General features: G+C 43.3%; 1 protein-coding gene across 1 annotated transcript in view; it reads right to left on the reverse strand.

Moving 5' to 3' along the window:
* The window catches only part of TXLNB (taxilin beta), a 51,643-nt gene extending 37,538 nt beyond the window's left edge, over positions 1-14,105 (reverse strand). The window contains exons 1-2 of the mRNA XM_077811776.1: positions 13,664-14,105; positions 9,872-9,963 (exon numbers count right to left, since the gene is read on the reverse strand). Of these exons, the coding sequence (XP_077667902.1) occupies positions 9,872-9,963; positions 13,664-14,105 (534 nt within the window). The remainder of the gene's footprint in view (positions 1-9,871; positions 9,964-13,663) is intronic.
* Positions 14,106-20,968: the final 6,863 nt, after the last annotated feature.

Here is a 20,968-nt window from a genome sequence, read left to right on the forward strand (position 1 = left end):
CGCTCCACCCCTTCCTGCTTGGATCTTCTTTTGGGAAAAGGGGAGAAGCCCCAGGATTGAGTTTGTTTTGAGTTAGTCACCCCTGTATTCACACTCCACGCACTACTGCAATAATATTTATACAAAATATGCCTTATGAGGTATCATATGAAAGCTAATACAGTGGTTATTAGTATCACTGTAAAATGCCTGTGTTCATGTTATATGTGAAGTTATGAATTCCGTCTGTATGATGTTACTAAAATGTATTTGAACTAGATAAATCTGGGGAGTGGAGAAAGGAGAGTTTTTCCAGGCAAAGAAAATGCCTATGCTTCCATTCCGGTACAATCACAGACAACTAGTAATTATAATCAAGTGATCAGCCACTGGCATATTGGAGCCTGCAGGGACAGATCACTTTGCATTGTAGAAAGCATGAGCGGGGAAGAAACCAGGAGGGAACTTTCTCCATCAGACTCCATGGCACTTTTCCTCACAGCAGAGGCACTGGACTTTGGGAAGGATACATTTCAAAAGTTCACTGGTGTCTAAAAGAGATGGGCAAAGAACCCCAAGTTATTTTTCACCCAAGAAGACAAGGGAACCAAGACTTTTGGATTTTGTGGGAGATCCTGACTAATGGGTTGGTCCGCCATCTTGCTGGAAGGAGCAAGGTAAGAGTCTTGAATCAAGACTGTAGTTTTGTCAAGACTTTGTCACTAGAAAGTGTTTTTCACTTTTATTTGCTTGTAACCATTTCTGACTTTATACCCTGTCTCTTTTTGATTAAATAAAATTAATTGTTTTACTTTTATTCTAAATCAACCCAGTGCTTGTTAGAATTGAAGTGATTGTTAACACTATTTAAAGAAACAAACTGCTGTGCTTTTGTCTCTTTAAAGGAGCAACAGACCTTATTACTCTTCTGAGTAGTCCAGGAGAGGGCTGGGCATTTCAGGACAGATGGTTTTGGGGAAATTTGGGAACTACTAGTCAAGTGTTGGAGTCACTTGACTAGTAGTAACCAAGGCTGGTGGAGTCCTGAGCATGGCTGTGGTGTGACAAGCAGGCTGCTGGAGTCAGAGTTGCTGAACCAGGGCTGCTTAACTCACGCAGACTCAGTACATGCTTGTACGCAGGGTTGGAGCGTCCAGATGGAGAGCTACAGCAGCAGAGCATTTTAAGGCACTCAGGGTTACAGAAGAAGCAACGACACAACCTCTCACTGATCTGAATTACAGCCCCGAACGTGACAAGATAAGCAAACAGCACGTGGAGCACTGCTTTCAGTGCTACACTTCTTTGTCCGTTCACAGTGCAATTGATCCCTGTGATAAAGAGTGGGGCTGTCCAACACCAATAGAAGTAGCGAAGTCCACAGTTTACTTCATGGAGCCCCTGACGTGTCTCCCTTTATGAGGTCAAAAGTATGCTTGGGGGTAGGATGGTGATGGGTCTGTTTGTTTTTCTGGTAGGCACTGTGGAGTAGAAGGGGATATCTGGGTATGCCATTCTTAGGGTGGAAAGAAATTGTCCAAGAACAATTATCTATGTCAGAAAATTAGACCCAAAAGGGAAATGTTTAAGGACTCTGGCCTGGTGGAGTTTAATTAAGGTGTTCAGGAATAAGGGAAACCGAGGCAGGGTGCTGTTGAAGCAACCTTGACCATGAGGGGCTCTTGAGAGACATCTGATCCTGTTACAGTTAACGGGAATTGCACATTCTACAATAAAGTAGACAATTCAATATTTGCACTGTGTTGGTCGGTTACATAAGTTACATGGTATTATTTATGTTCCCTGATGGTTGACGTATGCAACTGACCAATACAGTGCCGATGTGAGTTGCGAATATTACAATAGAATATAAAACTTGAATTTTAGACTGTGTTGATTAGTTACGTAAATCACCCAATCTGTGAACAGAAACAATACCACATGATATGTGGCTAATTAAAGCAGTGGAAACTGATTTATCTATTCAACTATTAATTAATCTAAGTTTCAATATCCACAACTGGAATGCTCTACAGGCCAGGAATTATTCACTGAAGAAACTTGTGAATAACGTTGACCTCACAATCCCCTACCAAAAAAATACTCCTTGGACAAAGTCTTTCCACCATAAGAATGGTAGTTACTGATTCCCCTTTCTACTCCGTAATACCTACCAGAAAAACAAACAAAATTACCACCCTACACCAAGCAGACTTTTGACCCTATAAATGGAGAAGTGCCAGAGACTTCAAGAAGTCAGATAGGGTCTTTGCTGTTCTATTGATGCTACACAACACCACTCTTCACCACAGGGATCATGTTGTGAACAAAGACATGTAGCACTGAAAGTATGTTCCACAAGTGGTTCACTTATCTTGCCATGTCCCTGTGAATAGTATTGTCTGGTTTAAAAAAAGACACTGTGAATCACTATCTTATCAGAAATATCACAGAATGGCCTCTGAAACACTAAAATGGCATGACAAGGAGAGTTCACTAAGTGAAATGATATGTAGCTCAAACCAGAGGACAATCTTAATGAATATTGTTTTATACTTCCATTGCTTCAAATATATTTGCATCTTATGTCCAACTTTCACTATACATATTCATATTTTTATATGTAGCCCAAAACTGTGTTTACATATGATCAGACTGCACTTGCTGAAATACGTTTTCTACCATTATAGAGAGTCAGTAGCCTCTCTATAATTAAGGCTGAGACTTGTTTTCCTTTATAAGCCTGATTTTTGACCCACTTTCCCTCTCCTTTTAAAAATATAACAAAAATTCTCTTTGCTTCAGGTTTTGCATGTGTGACCTGTGCCCAGCAGATAATATTTTGTCCAAATCGTAGATGACTCAGTCAAGCTGTTTTTGAGACACTGGACTTAGAAAGAATTAGGTCTTAATCATGACTTGGAAATTCTTCTTCTGCTTTTTTGCTACATCTCATAAAAACGGCTTGCCCTAGAAACTTGTATTTGAAAGTTCTTGAGAAGATGGTATTTATTTTGAAATTGAAGAAGAATCTTTGGGCAGTAACTCACTGGCAAATTAAGAATGACAGAATGGCCATCATATTTCAGTGGACTTGTAAAGGTTAACAAATGACAGTTGGAGACCTAAGCCTTCAGTAATGATATTACGAATAAAAAATGTTGCAATCATGGTCCCGCTGAAGTTAATGGTAAAACTCCTGTTGATGTTGGTGAGGCTAGGATTTCACGCTAAGGTTCTAGCCTTTTTTTCCAGATAGGGAGAGCCTTAAGAGTGTAAACTGACTACAAGGGAGTTTGGCACAATGCTTTGTGGGGAAAAATTAAGATAAACCACACCCTGCTCCACTAATCCAAACCACCTTTACTGGGTTGTGCTGGACTAGAGCACAGCTGGTAGAGCAGAGTAAATAGCATAAGCATTTGTCAGCAAAACCTTTGGTTAATTTTGTTAATTTATTCACTTTAGCAATGTCATAAGAACAGAAGAATGGCCGTACTGGGTCAGAACAGTGGTCCATCTAGCCCGGTATCCTGTTTTCCCACAGTGGCCAGTACCAGATGCTTCAAGGGAATGACTAGAACAGGGCAATTGGTGAGTGATCCATCTCTTGCTGTCCAGTCCTAGCTTCTGGCGGTCAGAGGCACAAGGACACCTGGAGCATGGGGTTGCATCCCTGATCATCATGGCTAATGTATGTCAGAGTTATATTTCGAGAGGCAGCAGAGCATGAATGCTTTTGTGCTTCTCTTCTGATAGATTCTTCAAAGCCTCTCCTCTGCAGGGGCAGTTGGTGGTATGAGCCCATATTTTCAAGCTGTGATTGACTGTAGTGGAGAGTAAATTATAGCAGGACCGGTCCTGATTTAACTTATGCTACAGCCATGAGATCTCTTTAAGTATGTGCTTAACCCCCATCAAAGTCAGTATAAATCACCCAGGTTATTAAATTAGGGCATTACTTGAAAAGAGCACAGCTCAATTTTGTGATGAAGCATCACACATAACATCAGAGACACTTGTGCATAAAACCAATTTATAAAGCCAATGTTCTGTGAGGCAAATTTTCAATACTCTGCAAACTGTACAAATGCAGTGGTGTTTCCAAATGGAAGATATCAACAGGCTATGGCTGTGGAGTCCTTAGAGCACTTAGAAAAAATTCTTAGCCCAAAAATAACACATCTTGCAAAGTATGAAAGAAACAAAGAAGGCTGGTGTGGGAACAGGGGTTTGGTGCATTTGATGGTTCATTCCCATATTCTGTAGATATTTGGGGTTTTGGTTTTTTTAAGTTTAACATTGACTCTGAATATTCTGGTTTTTTACTCCTCCTCCCTCTTTTAAATAACTGAACTCATATTACTTTTACTCTTAGAATCATAGAATCTCAGGGTTGGAAGGGACCTCACAAGGTCATCTAGTCCAACCCCCTGCTCAAAGCAGGACCAATCCCCAATTAAATCATCCTAGCCAGGGCTTTGTCAAGCCTGACCTTAAAAACTTCAAAGGAAGGAGATTCCACCACCTCCCTAGGTAATGCATTCCATCGCTTCACCTCCCTCCTAGTGAAAAAGCTTTTCCTAATATCCAACCTAAACCTCCCACACTGCAACTTGAGACCATTACTCCTTGTTCTGTCATCTGCTACCACTGAGAACAGTCTAGATCCATCCTGTTTGGAACCCCCTCTCCAGGTATTTGAAAGCAGCTATCAAACCCCTCTCATTCTTCTCTTCCGCAAACTAAACAATCCCAGTTCCCTCAGCTTCTCCTCATAAGTCATGTGTTCCAGTCCCCTAATCATTTTTGTTGTCCTCCGCTGGACGCTTTCCAATTTTTTCACATCCTTCTTGTAGTGTGGGGCCCAAAACTGGACACAGTACTCCAGATGAGGCCTCACCAATGTCGAATAGAGGGGGACGATCACGTCCCTCGATCTGCTGGCAATGCCCCTACTTATACAGCCCAAAATGCCATTGGCCTTCTTGGCAACAATGGCACACTGTTAACTAGTATCCAGCTTCTCGTCCACTGTAACCCCTAGATCCTTTTCTGCAGAACTGCTGCCTAGCCATTCGGTCCCTAGTCTGTAGCGGTTTATGGGATTCTTCTGTCCTAAGTGCAGGACTCTGCACTTGTCCTTGTTGAACCTCATCAGATTTCTTTTGGCCCAGTCCTCTAATTTGTCTAGGTCCCTCTGTATCCTATCCCTACCCTCCAGTGTATCTACCTCTTCTCCCAGTTTAGTGTCATCTGCAAACTTGCTGAGGGTGCAATCCACGCCATCCTCCAGATCATTAATGAAGATATTGAACAAAACTGGCCCGAGGACCAACCCTTGGGGCACTCCGCTTGATACCGGCTGCCAACTAGACATGAAGCCATAAATCACTACCCATTGAGCCCGACAATCTAGCCAGCTTTCTATCCACCTTGTAGTCCATTCATCCAGCCCATACTTCTTTAATTTGCTGGCAGGAATACTGTGGGAGACCATGTCAAAAGCTTTGCTAAAGTCAAGGAATAACGAGTCCACTGCTTTCCCCTCATCCACAGAGCCAGTGATCTTGTCATAGAAGGCAATTAGATTAGTCAGGCATGACTTGCCCTTGGTGAATCCATGCTGACTGTTCCTGATCACTTTCCTTTCCTCTAAGTGTTTCAGAATTGATTCCTTGAGGACCTGCTCCATGATTTTTCCAGGGTCTGAGGTAAGGCTGACTGGCCTGTAGTTCCCTGGATCCTCCTTCTTCCTTTCCCTATATTAGCCTTTTTCCAGTCATCTGGGACCTCCCCGATTGCCATGAGTTTTCAAAGATAATGGCCAATGGCTCTGCAATCACATCCACCAACTCCTTTAGCACTCTCGGATGCAGCGGATGCAGCCCCATGGACTTGTGCTCCTCCAGCTTTTCTAAATAGTCCTGAACCACTTCTTTCTCCACAGAGGGCTGGTCACTTTCTCCCCATGCTGTGCTGCCTAGTACAGTAGTCTAGGAGCTGACCTTGTTCGTGAAGACAGAGGCAAAAAAAGCATTGAGTATATTAGCTTTTTCCACATCCTCTGTCACTAGGTTGCCTCCCTCATTCAGTAAGGGGCCCGCACTTTCCCTGACTTTCTTCTTGTTGCTAACATACCTGAAGAAACCCTTCTTGTTACTCTTAACATCTCTTGCTAGCTGCAACTCCAAGTGTGATTTGGCCTTCCTGATTTCACTCCTGCATGCCAGAGCAATATTTTTCTATTCCTCCCTGGTCATTTGTCCAATCTTCCACTTCTTGTAAGCTTCTTTTTTGTGTTTAAGATCAGCAAGGATTTCACTGTTAAGCCAAGGTGGTCACCTGCTATATTTACTATTCTTTCTACACATCAGGATGGTTTGTCCCTGTAACCTCAATAAGGTTCTTTAAAATACAGCCAGCTCTCCTGGACTCCTTCCCCACGCATGTTATTCTCCCAGGAGATCTTGCCCATCAGTTCCCTGGGGGAGTCAAAGTCTGCTTTTCTGAAGTCCAGGGTCCGTATTCTGCTGCTCTCCTTTCTTCCCTGTGTCAGGATCCTGAACTCGACCATCTCATGGTCACTCCCTCCCAGGTTCTCATCCACTTTTGCTTCCCCTACTAATTCTTCCCAGTTTGTGAGCAGCAGGTCAAGAAGAGCTCTGCCCCTAGTTGGTTCCTCCAGCACTTGCACCAGGAAATTGTCCCCTACACTTTCCAAAAACTTCCTGGATTGTCTGTGCACCGCTATATTGCTCTCCCAGCAGATATCAGGGTGATTGAAGTCTCCCATGAGAACCAGGGCCTGCAGTCTAGTAACTTCCGTTAGTTGCCAGAAGAAAGCCTCGTCCACCTCATCCCCCTGGTCCGGTGGTCTATAGCAGACTCCCACCACGACATCACCCTTGTTGCTCACACTTCTAAACTTAATCCAGAGACTCTCAGGTTTTTCTGCAGTGTCATACCGGAGCTCTGAGCAGTCATACTGCTCTCTTACATACAATGCAACTCCCACACCTTTTCTGCCCTGCCTGTCCTTCCTGAACAGTTTATATCCATCCATGACAGTACTCCAATCATGTGAGTTATCCCACCAGTCTCTGTGATTCCAATCACATCATAATTCCTTGATTGTGCTAGGTCTTCCAGTTCTCCCTGCTTGTTTCCCAGGCTTCTTGCATTTGTGTATAGGCACTTGAGATAACTCGCTGATTGTCCCTCTTTCTCAGTATGAGGCAGGAGCCTTCCCCTCTCGCGCTCTCCTGCTCGTGCTTCCTCCCGGTATCGCACTTCCCCACTTACCTCAGGGCTTTGGTCTCCTTCCCCCGGTGAACCTAGTTTAAAACCCTCCTCACTAGGTCAGCCAGCCTGCTTGTGAAGATGCTCTTCCCTCTCTTCGTTAGGTGGAGCCCATCTCTGCCTAGCACTCCTCCTTTTTGGAAAACCATCCCATGGTCAAAGAATCCAAAGCTTTCTCTCGGACACCACCTGCGTAGCTCTTAAACTACTCATAATTACAACTTAATTAGTTTTTAAAAGCTCTGTATATTATTATTGAGAAAATGATGCCTAAATTGTCTCCACTCCTTTTAAAAGATCTTTAAAACCAGAGTATAATTTCCTGTTTAAAAATTATATATACACACAAACACACACATAAATATCAGTCTCAAAAGAAAGGAAATGGAAAGTTAGGAATGTCAGTCATTCTTAGCTGTGGAGTGTCCATAGTAACACCCACTTCTGAAAGCAGGGATTCCACTAATCTCCAGTGTGTGTTGGTTTGATAGTGCAAAGCCATGCTCAGTTTCTCAGTTTTCTTTTAATCTGTTTTAGGAAGCAAACAGTGCAGGAACCAATACACTGAGAAAATCATTGCCTGAGGAAGTCAGGCTGTCAAATGCGATAGGCTGTTAACTTTTATTGTTTTCTGGTTTTTAGAGAGCTGTTTAAAGTACAAACTTGACCTGCTCTCTGTTTCATCAAAACCCAAGACTTTTGGTTGGTGATGTAATTGGAATTCTTAACAGTGTTTTTCACAAAGATTGGTTTTCCTAAGCACAGTGGATATTAGTAGGCAGGTTTCCAGTGTATGAAATCACTGATTCCTACAATTTTAAGGGTCACAAATCACAGGCCACCTTGCTGTTTGCGCACTTTTGTGTTACGATAAGCCAGTTTTCACAGAACTGCTGTTTCAGTTACACAAACAAAACTAGATGGATCTCTACCCATCTCAGTCACACCTCTTCTGATTCCTTATCCTCCATATTCTAGAGATGGATCTAAAGCCAACTCCCAGAAATGAACACCCCTGAACTTTGGAGAAGATTCTTTTCCAAACCTTGGTACTTCAGCATATCTCTAAATGTGCATGAGAAAAACAATTTAACAAAAGTTGCATTGAAGTGTTTGCAGCAGGCAGAGTTAAGAGAGAATGAAGACTAGTGTTCCCTGAAATTTTCTCTCTAAAGTGCTGTCCAGTAGCAAGTGCTGCCTATTTTACTACTGCACTCCATGTTCATGGTACATGATCACAGGTGTCACCAGGCAAATTCCTTGCACACTGTGGCAAATTTAGTCCACAACATTTTTATGGCTGATTTTTCTTGGTTCTTCATCAGGTCTCTTATCATCCTGCTCCTAAATCAATCAATGTACCTACCTAATTCTTCTTATTTTGTTGGTGCCCACACTGGGCCAAATGTAGCCAATAGAATTACACAGAGGATGAACTAGATCCTGATCCCACAATTAGTTCAGCATGGGAAGATCACTGCGTTCACATGGACCCAGTTTACTTATGTTGAAAATCAGCCCACACTGACTTAAATGGGGCTCTGTATGGGAGAGAGTGCAGAGGTGCTGCCTGCAGGGAGCTCACTGCAGGATCAGGCACTTGGATGGTAGCTATAGGGCCCACTTCTCTCCTGTCTGGGAGCTTGCGTAGTAATTTACACATGTGAAGTGTGGGTATAAAACCCTACCAAATCAGAGTGGTAGTGTTGTCCATCCACTTTGCACTGGTGCTAATAATACATGGAGCAGGGCAAAGGAGAATCAGGCCCCTAGTGGTTTTACAAGCACTCTGAAAAGATGTAAATAATTACACGAGGTGCAAGTAGGGAACAAGCCTGCCACCTGTATATTTGTGTCAAAGATACTTTCCTTAGCTTTCCCTATGTTACAAGTGATATTGGCCCCAGGCCTGATATCAGTTCTACCCAGTTACATCCAGAATAGAAAATCAGTGGAGCTACTCCGATGTATATGAGATAAGATTCTGACCTAAACTATGTGCTCAGAATCTTCTTGTGAAAGTTGCTTGTGTGATGAGGGGGCAGGCAAATCTTGAGAAATGAAGAGGAGAGAATACATGGAATTAGAAACAACTGTTCTGGTCCTTGGTAAATAAGCTTATACCTATAGTATAAAAAAATAATGTTTAGTCTTCTTTAAACAGGACTAGGAATAGTAGGAAATATGCAAATTTAATAAGGAGAAAATCCTTTTTCAGCTGCAGTAGATGTTAATTCTTTATCATGGCTGTAGCCTCACAGCTGGTTGGCAAAATCCATGTCTTCAATTCGGCTGCACTTTACCAAAAGGTTTGGTACATATTTCATTTAAACTGCCAATGTTCTGCCTCATCAACTCTCCATCTCTTTTCAGTTCTCCTCTGAAAATATATCTTTTGGTCCTTGCCCTTTAGTTTTTCTTCTTCTTCGGCTATGATTTATTATTTAACCCTGGAAAGTGTTTTGAGACACAGTTTGTATAGAAGACTTTATACAGAATAAAGTCGGAGCATATTGCATTGCACATCTTGTTTATTGCTTCAGGTATAGATTATTTTTTCTCACATAAGTCAACAAATAGTAATACTAACCATCTCAGCATACTTCCTAAATAACATGTCCAGCTTCTCTTCTGGTGTACTCAGCTTGCTCAAGCTTTGCATCAGCAGCGTGGCTTCCTTCCCTTAAAAAAAAGAAACAGAGGATTGATGAGACAGCAGTTAGTATATGGTATGCTGTTAGGAAATAGGCTGTTTGATGTGTTAATCTAAAAGAATCAGTTTGAAATGAAACCTCTTGGTATGAGAGGAATAATTTTCACCTTGTTTGTTTTTGTTTTTTTTAAAGAAAGACATGAACAGAGCCTGCTGATCACAAACATTTCTAGAACTTGATCCCATTCTAGAACTTGGTCCTGAACAGTTTTCTCGCTATAGGTGTAGATTTTTCAAAAGCACACTTAGGTGCATAAATTCCATTGAAAGTCGATGGGAGTTAATTGCCTTTGAAAATCTGCTGGGATCCTAGTTTTCTATAATACAAAAACCAAAATTCTCCAATAAGAAACCATAAAAATCTGCATTTTTCTAGAATTAAAATGAAAAGTTGAACTTTAGTTTTCCTAGCAACAATATATATAGGTATCAGTTAAACACAATGTTTTATTGATATATTTACAACGTTTAAGAGTTTGAAGCCTACCAGTGCCATCAATCATTATAATAAAATAAAATTAATAGAATGATCCAGTCAGTGTTTCTTTACTGTTGTCGATTGCCCTGCTGTTTCAGCCTCTTGTTTTCATTTCTTTTCATTGATTGCTTAGCACTTTCCATGTGTCCTACAATTATCTGCCTTTTAACATAATATACAGCCGTGCTGCATAAAGTTCAGAAGAGCCCATTACCATCCACATAAAATTTGTCCTTGCCAAACTCAGTGACATGATTTAGGGTGATTTTTAATGTTTTTGGCATCCTTTCTTACCCACGTCTGGAAGCTGAAGTGAAATTTGAGATGCACTAAAGCACGAACCCCCTATATGCAACGGAGTAACCTTTATTCCCGGAAGCAGTTTATTGGAGTACGTTTAGCTGTGTAAATTTAAAGCGCATTCAAAAATCAACCACAAGGTGGGGAGGTTGCACACATTGAATAAATGACATTGGTATTTTCAATAAAATTTAGTTAATAGTTAATATATTTTTTATTTTTTCACAAACTTTAAAACCTAAAGATCCTCCTGTAAAAACCCAAATTCTGCATTTTTCTGCATTTTTTCCATGGCAAACGAATTTCTAGGATCCCTGATCATGAACAATTTTTATTCAATACTTTTTAGTAAAGTGATTGGGTTATATGCACAGTACTACCCTAGAGATTTCTGGGCCAGAGTCTTTATATGGTGCAAAAGGGCTGGATTCTGGCTGTAACATATAAGAATTCCCTCAGCAGGTGGATACTCTTAGCTGGTGCTGTGTCATCCTCTTTGCCTAGTATAGGGGGCATGCTGGTGCTGGGAAAGCTCATGCTGGGGGTCTGCTGAAGTGAGGGAGGGACAGGGTAGGATTGTATGCCATTATGCTGATCATCTGTGACCACATGCCATTAGCATAGATGGAAGCAGCCCCCAGGCTACTCTATCGAGGACCAGAGCAGACTTGCCCATGCATTCAGGTAGCCACATCTGGCTCCCTGACCCCATGTGGAACCTCGGATGCAAGAGAGAATCTAGCCCTATATCTTTAATGCACTGTACATACATTGCCAGACTTAAACCCACACCCACCTTTGAGGTGGACAACTAAATACTTTATACCCACCTTTGTAACACCAATATTCTGGTACTGTTTGGGGACAATTTTGACCATTGGTATAAATTGGAGCAGCATTAGTGCTGCTCTAACTTACATCCAGCCTGCAAAAGGTCCCTTCGGGGTTGTGTGCAGTTGAGCATAGTTGGAGCATAGTATGCTGTGGTCATGGCCCCTTCTGTTCCCACAGTACTCTTCCTATTCCAAAGGCTGTGAGGGGAGCTAATTTACCAGCTTTACACCAGCTGGACATCTTTTTAACTCCGGGTGTACTCCCTGTAGGAAAAGTCCACTGTTTTGGCCCTCATACACCACGATAGCAGCCATGACCCTTTGCGTGCAAATTAGGTGCAAGTGGACAACTCTGATCTGATCTTTACACTCACTTTGCACAGATATTCTCAATCTCATGTGCCTGCAGTCAGAACCGGCAATCGCATTCTTTATTGGTTGTGTTGATGGTTTTGTTATGGACTGACATTGGATTTGAATTCCTGGGAAGCTCAGAGACTTGAGGACAAGCTATGTCTCTATGAGCTGAGGGTGGATGGGTATGTCTATGATATACTGGCTAAATTGTTATGTGATTATACTGCTCTCTAGTGGCTGGCCCACAGAAATCTAAAAGCCATGGTAGTAGGAAGAACTAGCAGAGACTTTTGTTTAGCTCAAATAATAGAACCCTGTGTCTTGGAACTGAGGGTCCTGATTTCTATGCCCAGGGAGTTGTCTGCATATATGTAATACATGGATTTGTTACATATTTTTGCATCAATTCCAAAAGCTTATTGGGTAAAACATCACACAGAAATCTGCATGCCTTGCAGTTTGACTTTGCAACTGGTTCTGCAATTTTTCTCATGACCAATCCTCATAGTGTTGCAACAAACACTTTGTCATTATTATTGATAAGCTATTTCAAAGAAGTTGGGGAGGAGAGATTTGTTGAAGTATAAGCTAATGATCAGATTTTCCTTTTCTGAAGGTACACCTAATAGGAGAGGGAGATTTTTGGTAGCCCAGAGCGCAGTAACATGCCTGGACCACTGCCTGCAACTGGAATATCAATTGTTATGCTCATTGCTGAAAACAGCTAGAAAGGCTGTTTCTGAGACCTTAGCACAACTAACTGACCAGAAGGGCAGAGGGAAGTGAGTGACCACGAGAAGTAAAGATGGCCCTGTGCCATCCTGATTTGAGCTTTTTGCTGAAGCAAGACGGAAAGTCTGGCAATAGTTAACTATGGTTATGTGAAATACAGCTGGTTAACTGTTGGAAAATTCCCTGCCTGACAGGCTGGAGAACTCCACACTTAACTTCTGCTCAACAGGTTTTTTGATGAACAAGCCATGGTAATACTAACAAACTGGGTATAAAAAAAGGAAACGATCTGAGCTCAGTGGACACTTGTTCACTTGGGATACTTTGGACATTTCTCGGACACCTCTCAAGTTCCCCTGCAGATGGAAGGTGGGCCACTGGAAGTCTACAGATATCCACTGAAGACCTTCAACCCTCAATCTGGGGTTAATTTGGGGTGTAAGTGCTGGAGACTAAATAAAGTAGAAGCTTTGAGTGAAAGCACTTTTGTTTGCCTGCTTGCATCAACAATCTATCGGCCAGACGTTCTGTGTCCTCACTGATTTATTGCCTGCCACTGCCTCGCAAAGAGTAAAGTTACCGAGAACTTTGGATTCAGCAAAACCCTGGGTAACACCTCTCACCCCAGCATATTCTCCAACCCACAACTTCCAAACTGCATTGACTAGGAGAAAAAAGTGCTAGCTGGGTGGCACAATATTGTATAATATTCTCCTGAGTGTCCGTGTCATTAAAAGGCTCAACATCTGATGCAGCCTAAACTTATTTCTTGGATAATTATGTAAAACATATGTAACTAGATAAAGTTTGCAACAACAGTCACACTTCTCCACACGTAACCAGAAAATTCTTACTATCAATGACCAATAGAGATTTAATGTGGGACTCAACATAGATCAGAGTGTTTCTTTTTTCTGTTTTAAGCAATGACTCATAGAAGGGCTGCATTTCAGTTACATAAATACTTACCTAGCCCTTTCAGGATTTTCTTTTCCAGTTTTTGCTCCTTATTTATGCTGGATTCCTTTGCTCCTGAGGCATCCCCGGTAGCTATCTGCTCTTTCTCGCTCTCGTCATTTGCATCGTCATAGTCTCCATCCTCGTTATTGAATGATTCTCCCTTCTCAGGCCTGTCAGTTCCTTTAGCAGCTCTCTCTTTCTCCACTAGACTAGCAGCAGACCCATAGGTTTTAATAATGTCCTCCAGCTGTCGGCTCAGCTCTTCAGATATGTCACAAACTGTTGTTTCAGGCTGAACACTTGTTTCATTCTCCGGGGGCTGGGGTTTGGGAGAGGATTTCTCACAGTCTTGTTTCTCAAGGCCATTCTGATTAGGTGATGTTGAAGTGCTATTTGCAGGAGGGAGTGCTTGGTGTTCAGGTTTGAGATCAGTGGACTGGTTATTCTCCATACTTGGTGTAGTACCTAGTAGCACACAAATGTAAGTTTAACATTAACAAATTAATGTAGCCATCTAATAGTACACAAATATCACACAACACACTAGTGGTTTTGTCTAGGTTACAGGGGAATGTGCTTTTCTGTTACTTGATAAATATGTCAAGTAAAAAACTTTAGCATCTGAGGCAATTTATCCCCAGTCAATTTATCCCTTTATTTGTATAAAGCAAATTTTATACATTAAAAATGGAAAATGCCCACATAAAACTAACATTAAAAAAAAATCCTTATCCCCATTGCCAGTGATACCACAGACGATTAAACCAGATATTATCTAATTTACTGTGCTTTCTGAGTGTACTGTATGCCACTTGTTTTACTCCTTGCATTTTTTTCCCAGCTGACTGCGGCAGCTTCACTTTACACCAGAGGTTTCCAAACTGTGGGGTGCCCCTCTGGGGGTGGGGCAAGGAGGAACATTCGGGATGGTGCAGCGGGGCCCAGGCCATCCCGCAAGGGGGGGCAGGGAGGGAGCGCCACCCAGCCCTGCTCCCAGCTCTGTTCTGGCCCCGCCCCTGGCCTTGGCCCCCGACCACAGCCCAGCTGTGGCTCCGTACCCAGCTCCGTTTCCGGCCCTGGCCCCACCCCCAGCCTTGGGCCCTGGCCATGGCTCCATTCCTGGCTCCGGGGTGGGGTGGGGGACACGCACAGGATTAAGGGGGGGGGGGCATGATCCTGAAAAGTTAGGGGACCATTGCTTTAGACTTTAATCAGTTTCACTTTCTAGTTCAGACTCATTGTGGCACAATGTGTCATACCTTCAGTTAGCAACATTGAAGAGAAATATTTAAATCTAAAACTGCTATGTAACTGTACAGCATCTAGTATGGTGGGGCCCATCATCACTACCACAATAAACCAAATAATTAACAACAAAATAAACTTCTGCAAAACACTATTCTCATATTTAATTAGTGCTGCTAACTGTGTGCTTGGCACTGTACAAAACATATAAAAAGACAGAATCCCAGCATCATAACATTATTTCATGATGCTTCACTGGTTATGCAAGAGATGAATCTGGTACACTATGTGTTGTCCTCTGCCTTGTAAAGCTAAACAAATAAAACCCATAATAGTTCTCATCCACAGTCACTAGTTAAATTATGCTGTGCGTTAATCCTCCTTTATGTTCCCCAAACCCTGAGGTCTGGACTCTGCGTGAAGGCTGCTCTAACTTAAACAGGAGTCTGGGACCATTCTAGCAACAGGGGTCACTGGGGCATAAAGATGTCTTGACCACACCCTGAAGGCTGGGGTCCTGGAGGGGGTGTGGTGTAAGAGCTAATACTTTGGGTCTATGCCATTCAGACATACAGTTTAAACAAGGGAAATCCTCAGGGAATAGGTTGAGTTGACTTTACTGCTACTTTGCACTCCTGAAGTGGTGCAAACCAGTAGGATTAGATCCCAGAATTGGTTCCTGATACTAGAACTAGTTCACACTGCCCTTGGATTTCTCTCTTTCAGTCTTGTCATATGTCTTATTTGTTGTTGTCCCCTTTAGTGATAGCACAGGTCACACATCTGGTAAGACATAAAGCCCCAGAGTGTCTAGTAAATAAGAATTCTTTGTCTGCTTTTAATCCAATATGTAAGATCAATGCTGTCTTATCCTGGAAAGATGAGCTTGCTTTCACAATAAATAGGGCCCTATCAAATTCACGGTTCATTTTGTTCAATTTCATGGCCCCAGGTCTTAAAATTGATCAGTTTCATGATTTCAGATGTTTACATCTGAAATTTCAGGGTGTTGTAACCATGGGGGTCCTAATTCAAAAGAGGATTGGGGTGGGGGCAAAACTGTTGTAGGGGGGTTGCTGGATTGCCATATTAACTTCTGTGCTGCAGTTGCAGAGTTTCCTGCAGCTCGAGAAGGCTCCCAGAGTGGAGGTAGGTCCGATCTCCCCAGTGCTGCAGGGAATGCCCCAACTGGGGGCTCCTAGCTGCTACTCAGGGCCAGTGGTGGATTAACGCATGGGCCCATGGGGCCCGTACCCAGGGGCCCCAGACAACTTGAAAAATGGGTGCCCCAGCTCTGGCAGGAGCCACGGGGTGGAAGCCCTGAGCCCAGGCAGGAGGGGGAATGGGAGCCCCAAACCATGGCAGGAGCTGCAGGCGGCGGAAGCAACCCCCAGCCTGTGTGCCCTGACCCTGGGCAGGAGCTGCGGGGGGGGTGGCAGCCCTGAACCCTGGCAGGAGCCTGGGTGGCCCCCCAGCCTTGGTAGGAGCTGTGCTGGTGTGAGGGAGCCAGATTGTCGGGCCCAATGGGTAGTGATCAATGGCTCCATGTCTAGTTGGCTGCCGGTATCAAGTGGAGTGCCCCAAGGGTTGGTCCTCGGGCCGGTTTTGTTCAATATTGTCATTAATGATCTGGAGGATGGTGTGGATTGCACCCTTAGCAAGGTTTGCAGATGACACTAAACTGGGAGGAGAGGTAGATATGCTGGAGGGTAGGGATAGGATACAGAGGGACCTAGACAATTTAGAGGATTGGGCCAAAAGAAATCTGATGAGGTTCAACAAGGACAAATGCAGAGTCCTGCACTTAGGACGGAAGAATCCCATAAACTGCTACAGACTAGGGACCGAATGGCTAGGCAGCAGTTCTGCAGAAAAGGATCTAGGGGTTACAGTGGACAAGAAGCTGGATATGAGTCAACAGTGTGCCATTGTTGCCAAGAAGGCCAATGGCATTTTGGGCTGTATAAGTAGGGGCATTGCCAGCAGATCAAGGGATGTGATCGTTCCCCTCTATTCGACATTGGTGAGGCCTCACCTGGAGTACTGTGTCCAGTTTTGGGACCCACACTACAAGAAGGATGTGGAAAAATTGGAAAACGTCCAGTGGAGGGCAACAAAAATGATTAGGGGACTGGAACACGTGACTTATGAGGAGAGGCTGAGGGAACTGGGATTGTTTAGTCTGCAGAAGAGAAGAATGAGGGGGGATCTGATAGCTGCTTTCAGCTACCTGAGAGGGGGTTCCAAAGAGGATGGATCTAGACTGGTCTCAGTGGTAGCTGATGACAGAACGAGGAGTAATGGTCTCAAGTTGCAGTGTGGGAGCTTTAGGTTGGATATTAGGAAAAACTTTTTCACTGAGAGGGTGGTGAAACACTGGAATGCATTACCTAGGGAGGTGGTGGAATCTCCTTCCTTAGAAGTTTTTAAGGTCAGGCTTGACAAAGCCCTGGCTGGGATGATTTAGTTGGGGATTGGTCCTGCTTTGAGCAGGGGGTTGGACTAGATGACCTCCTGAGGTCCCTTCCAACCCTGATATTCTATGATTCTATGTTGCCTGTGCAAAGACGGCAGTGCCTGGTCCTACGGACAATGCTATCATATCATATCATATCATATCATATCTCTGCTGCTTTGTCGCTACTGTAGTCAGTACCCCTGTGTGAAATTAGTTTAAAATGTTACCATTCTGATTTGATAGCATTTTGTGCCTAATTTACTTAGGAAAATTAGGCCCAGCATAAGTGATTTATCCAAACAATTCCTGTTCGCATTAATATATTTGTCTAGCCTAGAGTTTGTGGTCCTATTTTAACTTGAGTCCATCGATTGCCAATTATTCAAGTTGACTGCCATGATTATAAATGCTAGTCTGGATGCTCTACAAATGTTTGTTCCAGAATACAAACATCTGTGAAGTGTTTAGACTAGCATTTACAATTGTGGTCATTAATTTGAATTAATTGGCAATAAATGAACTAGAGTTAAAACAGGACCACAAACTCTAATCTAGGCAAACCCAGTGTGAAATTCATAACTAACATTCTATAACATATAACCTTAAATGTGCTACAGTTGCTCAATGGTACCACACGTTAGGTCATATCTGGTTATAACAGACACATGAATATGTTAATATTACCCCTTGAAATATCTGTTCCACCTTGTGTTCAGCTGTGATACTCTGTGTATCGTTCCCAGGCCTGAAGAAGAGCTCTGCGTAAGCTTGGAAGCTTGTCTCTCTCACCCACACAAGTTGGTCCAATAAAAGATATTACCTCACCCACCTTGTCATTCCCTGCAGAGTAACCTGGCATTGCATCAGGAATCCTTCTTCATCAGGCCATAAAGCAGTTATAGAATCACTCTGGGTGGAATCCACAACAGGATTTAGGCATTGCAATGCTGAGAGTCACAGTACTTAGAAAATCACATGAACAACAGGCGATCCACAAAGTCAAGTTAGGTGTCTGGACTTGGCTCCAATACAGTGAATGGGGAGAGATAGGTGCCTAAGAATGGGATTCACAAAAGCTAGCATGCCTAAGCTAGCGGATGGCAGATACTGATATGCTGAGCCCAACCCCTTTCTCAGAGATAGGTGCTGGGAGGAGCCAAGCTCTGCGAGCGATCCATGAATGGGAATCCCTCTCCTGGCTTAGGTGCCTGTGTAGTTTCCCGAGGGAATGAGTTAGGTGCCTGCCTCACACCACACAAAATGGCCAGAGGTGGTAATACCCAACTTAAAATTTTTAGCTCAGTGGTTAGCACACTCACCTGGGACGTGAGTGATTCAGGTTCAGATCCCACCCCTGCCAGGTAGAGGGGGAGAAAGGATTGAAACTGGAGTCTCCCACCTAAGAGAATGCACTATAGATATTCTAATGTCAGACTCTCTCCTGTTGAAGCTGTTGTACTCTGGATTAAATAATGACAGAACGATTGGGTCAGAGAAAGAGAGTGGGACTGACTCTGTAGTCCACTAGTGAGGGCACCCACCTAGGGGGCAGGAGATTCTAGGTCAAATCCCCTTGCTTCAGCCAGAATAGAACAGTTTCAACAGGAGAGCTGAGACTCAGCTCAGAATGTCTCACAGCTCAGTAGTTAGCGCACACACCTGGGAGATGGGAGGGCCCCCGTTCCAATCCTTCTCCCCCTGCCATGGGGGAGGGAACTGAATCTGGGTCTCTCCCATCCCAGGTGAGTGGTCTAACAACTGGGATAAAAGTTATAAGGTGGGCACAACTACCTCTGCTATTTTGAATGGGGCCTGATCTGGTAGGTGCCCTCTTAGTCTGCCCACTGGATCAGGCCCGTTGGGTGAGCTAGGCAGCGGAACATCTGTCTTCTCCTGGTTTGTGAATCACTCTGGGGCTGAGGCGGGAGACAGGTGGCTGGATGCTTAGATCAAGGTAGCAGTGTGCATGCAAGAAGCAGAAATGTAGGTACTGAAAGAATTTTTACTTTGAAAAAGTTCGGCACCCAATGAGTTTGGAGGGTAGGAGTTTTATGGATCACAATGGGGTACTTAAGTGCCTAAAAATGGGACTTGGTGGCCTAAATCTGGGTTTAGGCACCTAAGTGGATTCCACTCTGTGTGAATACTACAACTGCCTCATGGCTGTGGTAGTTCCCATATGGGCTGCCCCCTATTCTGTGGTGAGGGGAAGGAGGAATAGGCAATGAATCTGTCCATTCATGAATCTATGGGCCCTGCCTTGTTCCCCAACTCGGCTGCATGCTGGAGCTTAGGAATCATGGAACTGCACTGTGTCCCTGGGACCAGAGCCATTTGGGCCTGTCTACGCAGCAAAGAAAAACCCGTGGCTGGTCTGTGCCAGACAACTCGAACTCACAGGGTTAGGGCTGGGGGCTGTTTCATTGCTGTGTAGACTTCTGGGCTGGAGCCCATTGCTGTCTACACAGCAATGAAACAGCCCTGCAAGCCCAAGTAGACTCGCATGGGTCAGCTGTGGGTTTGTCTTTGCTGTGTAAACCTACCCTTTGCGCCTTCAGGGGGGAAAAGTTTTGTTGGTGGGAATGTTGGTTAGGACACTGGAGTTATCCTCTAATATTCCTTTTCAAAACAAATGTAACAAGACTTTAACTTCCACTGGAGATAACACCCCACTTTAACAGCCAGTCCAACTTCTAATATTGCAGTCAGCCCATGCACTGGTGGGGAAATTCGAACATACAATCTGTTTAGCCTGAAGGGAGAGAGAAACTGTGAATCCCTGTTGGATAATCCCAAGACTGTCAGTGTTGTCATATGTTGTTTGTTTGGATCTAAAATACAGCACCCTTTTAAATGTTTTCTTACAGTGACCCTTAACATCTCACTTTCAGGTCTCTACCTTTACTTTAAAGGCCAATTAGTCCCAAAATAGAAAAGGAGAGTGCCCTGATTTAGCAGTATTGTGATAATAGTATTCTTCTACTGCTGGAAAAAATAGTCACCCATGCAGTACAGATGCTCTGCAACCTTGTTACATTCTGCACTTAGGAAATACTGATCTATTATGAACAGCCACAAAAATAAATGTTTTTTTTTCTGTAAACAACATAAGTCCTTTAAAGTGGGGATGGGGGATATTAAAAGTGTCATTTTCTCTGCCACAAGTATTTCTTTATCATTCCCCTCTTTCAGTTTGCACTGCAAGTAGGGTTGCAAACACTTGTCTATATTTAGTTCTTGCCTTCTCTTGTAGCCAGCAGAAAGACACATGGCATCTGCTTTGCAGCCAGAAGCTATTTTAAGCACTTCTAAAATGGGTAATGGTATTTAGCACTTTATTCTTGAAATTCATTAAAAATCATCAGTAAAGCAGAGTCTTCAACATGATTAAACCAAACAGCATGTGTTGATCAAAACTAAAGTGTTATCTTGAAATGAACTCAGCCTTAAACTACAGCAAAACTTAAAGCAGTAAATGTCAAACTCCGGCAAGTCCCATGTCAGATTAGCTCTGATTATCCACAGACAAATTAATGTGCCTTGTATTATCCTAAACCCTTCGTATTCCTTCAAAAACAATAATAAACCTGACATGACTAATTATGTAACAG

This window comes from Eretmochelys imbricata, chromosome 3, assembly GCF_965152235.1.
Source record: "Eretmochelys imbricata isolate rEreImb1 chromosome 3, rEreImb1.hap1, whole genome shotgun sequence".
Taxonomy (NCBI): Eukaryota; Metazoa; Chordata; order Testudines; family Cheloniidae; genus Eretmochelys; species Eretmochelys imbricata.